Raw genomic sequence first — 6,572 nt, 5'->3', positions numbered from 1 at the left:
AAAAAAACATTAACATCATTTAAAAGAACAAAAGTGAGTTTGAGCTATTTTCTTTGTAGTGGTTAAACTGAGGATGGATTTTGGTAATCTTGGCTTCGGTCAGAGCCTAAAATGGTCCTTATTATGCAGTTCAGTTAAATTCATCTTGGAGAGACATCATGAGGACTTTAAACAGGTTGACTCAGATACCTGTGGGAGTTCTATGGCAGTTGGATATGTACTGTTGGCTGGAGCTGTTTGACTGACACGGATTACTACACAGATTTATAAAGAGGTGAGTGACACTGAGAGTTTGTCATGATGGGCAACATGATAGATAACTGTTCAGGTGGCTTAATACACGAACTATAGGAAGACACTGGAAAATGAAATGGAGTGGAAAAGGGAGACTGATAAAGGGAAATTACAAGAAGACAATCAATGAAATAATCAGAACTACAACCTGGAAGCAACTCAGGTGTCCAACAACAGAAGAGTGGCTGAGAAAGTTGTAGTATATATACACACAACAGAATATTACTCAGCTATTAAAAATGGTGATCTCACTTTCTTCACCTCATCTTGGATGGGGCTTGAAGGAATTGTGGTAAATGACATAAACCAGAAAGAGAAGGATGAATATGGGATGATCTCACTCATAGACAGACGCTGAAAAATACTACCATGATGCCAACCTGACTTCCTGGGCAGACAGCCTCACCAATGTGTCCTGGAACCCTACCTCCCCAGAGACCTGCCCCACTGGGGAAAGATAGAGACAGGTTGGGAGCATGGGTCAATCTGTCAATGCCCATGTCCAGTGGAGAAGCAATTACAAAAGCCAGACCTCCCATCTTCTGCACCCCATAGAGATCTTTGGTTCATACTCCCAGAGGGATAAAGAATAGGGAAGCTTCCAGTGGAAGGATAGGATATGGAACTTTGGTAGTGGGAATTGTATGAAATTGTACCCCTCTTATCCTCCAATCTTATCGATCATTATTAAATGACTAATAATAAAAAAGAGAAGTTAAAAAATGCACACACAAAGAAAAACTTGGACTGGAGTTGGTGTATTGCACCAAAGTAAAAGACTTTGGGGTGAAGGAGAAGGTTCAAGTCCTGGAACGTGATGGCAGAGGAGGACCTAGAGGGGGTTGAATTGCTATGTGGAAAACTCAGAAATGTTACACATGTACCAATTACTACATTTTACTATTGACTGTAAACCATTAATCCCCCACAATAAAGAAAATAAATAAATAAAGTAAAATAAAAAAGAATCAGAAGTACAATTACTAAATGGGCATATAGCTTTTGACCATCCTCTTAAATTTCTCCTCTCACCTAAAACAACTGAATGAGTAGCTTCACAGTGAGCACTTGAGTATTAGAACAGCAGGGCTACGTAAATGGGTGAGAGTGTAGTCATTTTTTTTTAAACCTCCTAATGTTCCTTTGCTTTCGTCTTCCCAGATTCCAAGATGGAGAGTGAAACCCAGATTTGGGGGATGGTACCAACCGTGTTGAAGATGAGCAAAGACCCTACTAACTTCTATGTAGGGCGAGCACTGTGGTTCAGTATTACTTTTATTTACTTCTCAGTTGTGTATGTAGTGCAGACCACCTGGGGTAATCTGGCTGGAGACTTCCACTGTCATGGGCCCATCTCTCAAGCCTGTACAGCAGAGTGTTATGAGAGTCACTTCTGTAGACCTATCGTAGGAGTTTGGTATGTCATCGGCTTTATATTTTCCTCCATCTTTTTCGTTACTGAGTTTTTTGTCTCTCGGACGGTGCATAAGAAAATCAACCAGTGTTGGAAACGACCTGTTGAAGAGCTCAAAGAAAGCACTGAAGAGCCAACACAGATAAAAGAAGATGAAATTTTTGACTTATCCCAGGAAAAGTCCCTGTTGGCAATGTATCTCATCTACTTTCTCTTACAGTTGTCTGTACAGGTGACCTTCTTGGTCATTCTTATTCACTATCAGTTGCCACTGGTTAAAAAACCCATCCGGTGCAGTACCCCTATGTGTTATGGACCTTATCCGTGTGTGGTGATGGGGACACAGGAAAAGATGATGTCCATCATACTTCTGGCAACACTCTCAGTGGTTATCATGACTTTCTGTATTATGTTCTTCCTCTACACCATTAATGTGTACCTGGTTACAGTACGTAAGTCAGTTGATAGTAGCACTGGCAGTCATTACTAATTCTAAATAAGAAATGCCCTGCAGAAGGAGACAACAGTGCTCTTACCTTGAAGCAATATATGTTATAACCTTATTTCCTATTAGAACATTCTCATATTTGAAAAATAAAACTTGGAAGGAAGTGTGTGCCAAAATTTGAAACTGTTGAGTTTGACTTATTCAGTTTTGCCTTTTAAGTCATTCTGAAAGATATAGAGTGATAACTCATTGTGGTTTTAATTTGCAAATATCCCCTAATGACTAATGCTGTTGCGCATCTTTCATGAGCTTATTACCATTTATCTTACCAACTGTTCAATTGTTTGTGTCCAATTATTATTGGATTGGTCTGTATTGCTGTTACTGAGTTTTAAGAGTGTTTCCTATATTCTGGTTCTTAATTCATCAGATGTGAAATTTGCAAATATTGTCTTTCAGTACTTGACTTTTCTTTGCATACTCTTAGAAATATCTTTCTTTGAGAATATTTATATATTCATGTTATAAAATAAAGAGGAAGACAGAGACCAGTGGACATTGTGGAAACAGAGTGGCTTGTGTGTTTGCAAGAACTCAGCTTTATCCACTGAGCCACCTCTGGAATTGCAATAGCGTCTTTCATACAGAAAAAAAACTTTTTAGTTTTTGTCACTATCTTCTATCTCCAAAAGACAGTAGCAGCATACTCCACCATAGCACATGGAGTTTGCAGGCTCTTTTCAACCCCCTCCTGTCCGTCCCCCCTCTTTTGAGTCTGTGGATCTGCTGAAATAAGCCACTATTTGTTTTAATCCCACTAGGGTTATTACTTGGGGCTCCATGCCTGCACAATGAATCCACCACTCCTAGTGGCCTTTTTTTTTTTTTTTTTCCTGTTACTTGATAGAGACAAAGAGAAATTGAGAGGGAAGGGGAAGATAGACACCACACCTGCAGTACTGCTTCACTGTTCACGAAGCTTCCCTTCTGCAGGTGGGGTTTGGGGGCCTGAATCTGGGTCTTTACATTCAACTGTGTGTACCACCATGCAGGCCTCACCTTTGCTTATTATTGTTACGTATTGTATTTCAACTTATTCTTTGTTAATACAGGTCTATATTGCTATGAAATTCTCTCTTAATACTACTGTTTTATCTGGATCCCACAGGATCTGTTAACTCTTCATTTAAATTGTTCTCAGATCGATTATGTTTATTTCTCCCTTGGTTTTTTCATTGACTCAACTAAGCAGTTGCTTAGTCTCCACATGCTTGAGATTTTCTTCTTGTGATTGATTTATTCTTTCCTAGTCTATTACCATTGTGATCTGAGAAGATACTTATTATTTCAATCTTCACATATTTATATATGCTAATTGTTTTTGAAACCCAGCAGACACTGAAAATTTGAGAATATTCCATGTAGATTTGAGAAGAATGAATATTCATGACTTTGGGACAGAAGCTTATATAGATATAGTTACCTACTAGTCACATATATGACTTAATTTATGGATACTACTCCCACATTGATTTTTTTCTGTATGATCTGTATTTTGTCATAACTGATGTGTTAAGATTCCCCCATTACTATTGTGTTGTTAGCTATGCATCCCTTGAATTTTGTTAGTAATGGCTTTGTATAGTTGTGTGCAAAAATGTGGGTTCATAGATGCTGGTGGTTGTTTTATCATCCTGTCAGATTGATCCTTGATCATTGTTGCATACAACTCATCTCTGCCTCTTGACAAAAAAACAAACAAACAAAAACGGGGAAGCAATTACAGAAGCCAGACCTTCTACCTTCTGCAACCCTCAACGACCCTGGGTCCATGCTCCCAGAGGGCTAAAGAATGGGAAAGCTAACATGGGAGGGGGTGGGTTATGGGGATTGGGTGGTGGGAATTGTGTGGAGTTGTACCCCTCCTACCTTATGTTTTTGTTCACTAATCCTTTCTTAAATAAAAAATTTAAAAAAAACAACAAAAAAAAACCCCTCAAGTTAGGCCCATTTAGTTTGGTTTCTGCTGTTGGCCAGCAGGTGGTGCTGTAGCGATAGAGATGGAATTCTCTTGGTTCTATGGTATGGCTGGGACGATAGAGCAATGGAAGAGCAATAAGCTTCAATGGACACAACTTGAGATATAAGACCAGAAAGGGAAAACACAAAACAGAACTTGGACTGGGTTTGGTGTATTGTGCCAAGGTAAAGGATTGGGGTGTGTGGGGGTGGGGGTGGGCTGGCTCTCAGGTCCTTGTGCAGGATGGTGGAGGAAGACCTACGCTGGGGGTGAGTATTTTGTAGAAAATTCAGAAATTTTACTCATGTATCAACAACTGCATTTACTATAAACCATTAATCTCCTCAATAAAAATATTTTTAAAATAACTTCACTGGCAGCTGGCATTGCTGGCAGAGGCTTGTCCAGCTAGGAGGTTCCAGATACATCCAGGTTTTCCCAGACCCTCAGTCCTATTAATGCAGTTCAGTTATCCTCTCCACACTCAACAGAGAACTCTCCATTTCTCAAGATGCAGTTCTTTGTGACTCCCCCCAGCCCCCTACCACCAAACACGTACGCACGCACACACACACACACACACACACACACACACACACACACACTTTTCCATTAGGTTACCAGGCCTGGATTTCTCCACTGGGCTCACCTGTAAGTTGTCAGCTGTCTTTCTTTTCTGCCACAAAGATGAGTCCTTGCAGGCACTTTGATTCTCTATGTACATTCTCTGGGGCTAGGGCTTAATATTGGTGCTTTCTCTTCTGCCTGCACCCCCATGCAACTCATAGCAATGGCTGCTGATGAGCACATCATTGTTAAGCCTGACCCACCAGTCAGTGCCCTCTTCTGCCTGCCATCCATGCCCTCCACCCACATTCACAGACTGCTGTGTCTTCTGGGCTGTCCAGACTGTGCTCGGGTGAAACATGCTTACAATTATCCCTATTTCCTAAGAGCCTCCAATGGAGAGCAAAGCTCTGCTTCCTTAAATGCTTCCCAAAAGTGCCTAACAGAAGATTGATCTATAATGTTTTTTTTAATCACATAGTTTTTTTAACATCTTCACATGGGGTGCTGCAGGGCTTCCCATGCTGTGCATTTGCCCTCACTGCAGAGATAAATGGACTTGCTTGCCCACAAGAGTGTCTCTGGTGGCCTCTGGGCAGAGGGTGCTTACAGAAGGTGGCAGGCAGAATTTGCTGACTCCGAGGCTGCTGCCATTGGCTCCTTGCCTTTGTCAATTAGAAGCTGTGTGAACTCAGCAAGTGAAACCAAAGTTCTAAGCTCCTCTACCTGTTCATTCATTAATTCGTTTTTTATATTTTTATTTTATTTATTCATTTTCTAGATGGAAAGAAACTGAGAGGTTGATGGTGTACCAGGTTAAACGCACATACTATGAAGTGCAAGGATTCAGGCAAGAATCCTGTTCGAGCCTCTGGCTCCCCACCTGCAGGGGTGGGGTTGCTTGACAAGCGGTGAAATGGGTCTGGAGGTATCTATCTTTCTCTCTACTTTTCTATCTTCCCCTCCCCTCTCAATTTCTTTTTATCCTAGCCAATTTTAAAAAATGGAAGAAATGGCCACCAGGAGCAACATATTTGTAATGCTGGGACTGGACCCAACCCCAACCCCAGCCCCAGCCCCAGCCCCAACGATAAACCTGGGGCAGAGAGAGAGGGGGGTAGGGGTGAAACTGAGAGGTAAGGGGGAGCTAGAAACACCTGTCGAGATGCTTCACTGCTTGTGAAGCTTCCCTCCTGAAGGTGAGGACCAGGGGCTTGAACCCAGGCCCTTGCATGGTATAACAGGTTCACCACTGCCTGGTCCCTAATTCATTTATTTATTGTCTTTGTTATTAGGGCTTCACCACTACAGGCTAACTGTTAGTAATATTTTTCAAATAGAAAGTGATAGAGACAGAGACAGATGGTCAAGGGAAAGACGTTATAGCATCAAAGCTTCTCCCAGTGCACTGGAGACCTAGCTTGGACCTGGGTCACTCACAAGGCAAAGCTGGCATCTTCCTAGGTGCACTATCTTGCTATTCCTTGACTCTTACGTATTTTTTAGAAATGATCACACACACACACACACACACACACACACACACACACACACACACCACGTTGATGGGCATTTAGGTTGCTTCCACTCTCTGACAACTGTGAATGCTGCAATGAGGAACATAGCAGTGCATATATTCTTTCAGATTAATGTTTCCATATCCTTTGCATGTATGCCTAGGAGTTGTATTGCTGGACCATAAATTATTTCCATTTATTTAAGGACTCTCCATGTTGTCTTCGGGGTTTCCTTTTCTTATCTCTATTTGAAGGAAAGGGAAAACTCTTCCAGAATTTCTACTAATGTATCTTTCCACCTGTGTCTTCTTC

General features: G+C 41.4%; 1 protein-coding gene across 1 annotated transcript; it reads left to right on the top strand.

The window, feature by feature from the left end:
• The first annotated feature begins 230 nt into the window (after positions 1-230).
• Positions 231-2,339, top strand: LOC132538303 (uncharacterized). Its single transcript, XM_060190911.1, has 2 exons — positions 231-274; positions 1,456-2,339. Exon 2 carries the CDS (start codon positions 1,464-1,466, stop codon positions 2,196-2,198), a length of 735 nt encoding a protein of 244 aa, XP_060046894.1. The 5' UTR covers positions 231-274; positions 1,456-1,463; the 3' UTR covers positions 2,199-2,339.
• Positions 2,340-6,572: the final 4,233 nt, after the last annotated feature.

Source organism: Erinaceus europaeus, chromosome 4 (genome assembly GCF_950295315.1).
Source record: "Erinaceus europaeus chromosome 4, mEriEur2.1, whole genome shotgun sequence".
In the NCBI taxonomy this organism is placed as follows: domain Eukaryota; kingdom Metazoa; phylum Chordata; class Mammalia; order Eulipotyphla; family Erinaceidae; genus Erinaceus; species Erinaceus europaeus.
Note: the sequence above shows the minus strand (reverse complement) of the source record. Positions and strands in the feature narration are given on the sequence as shown.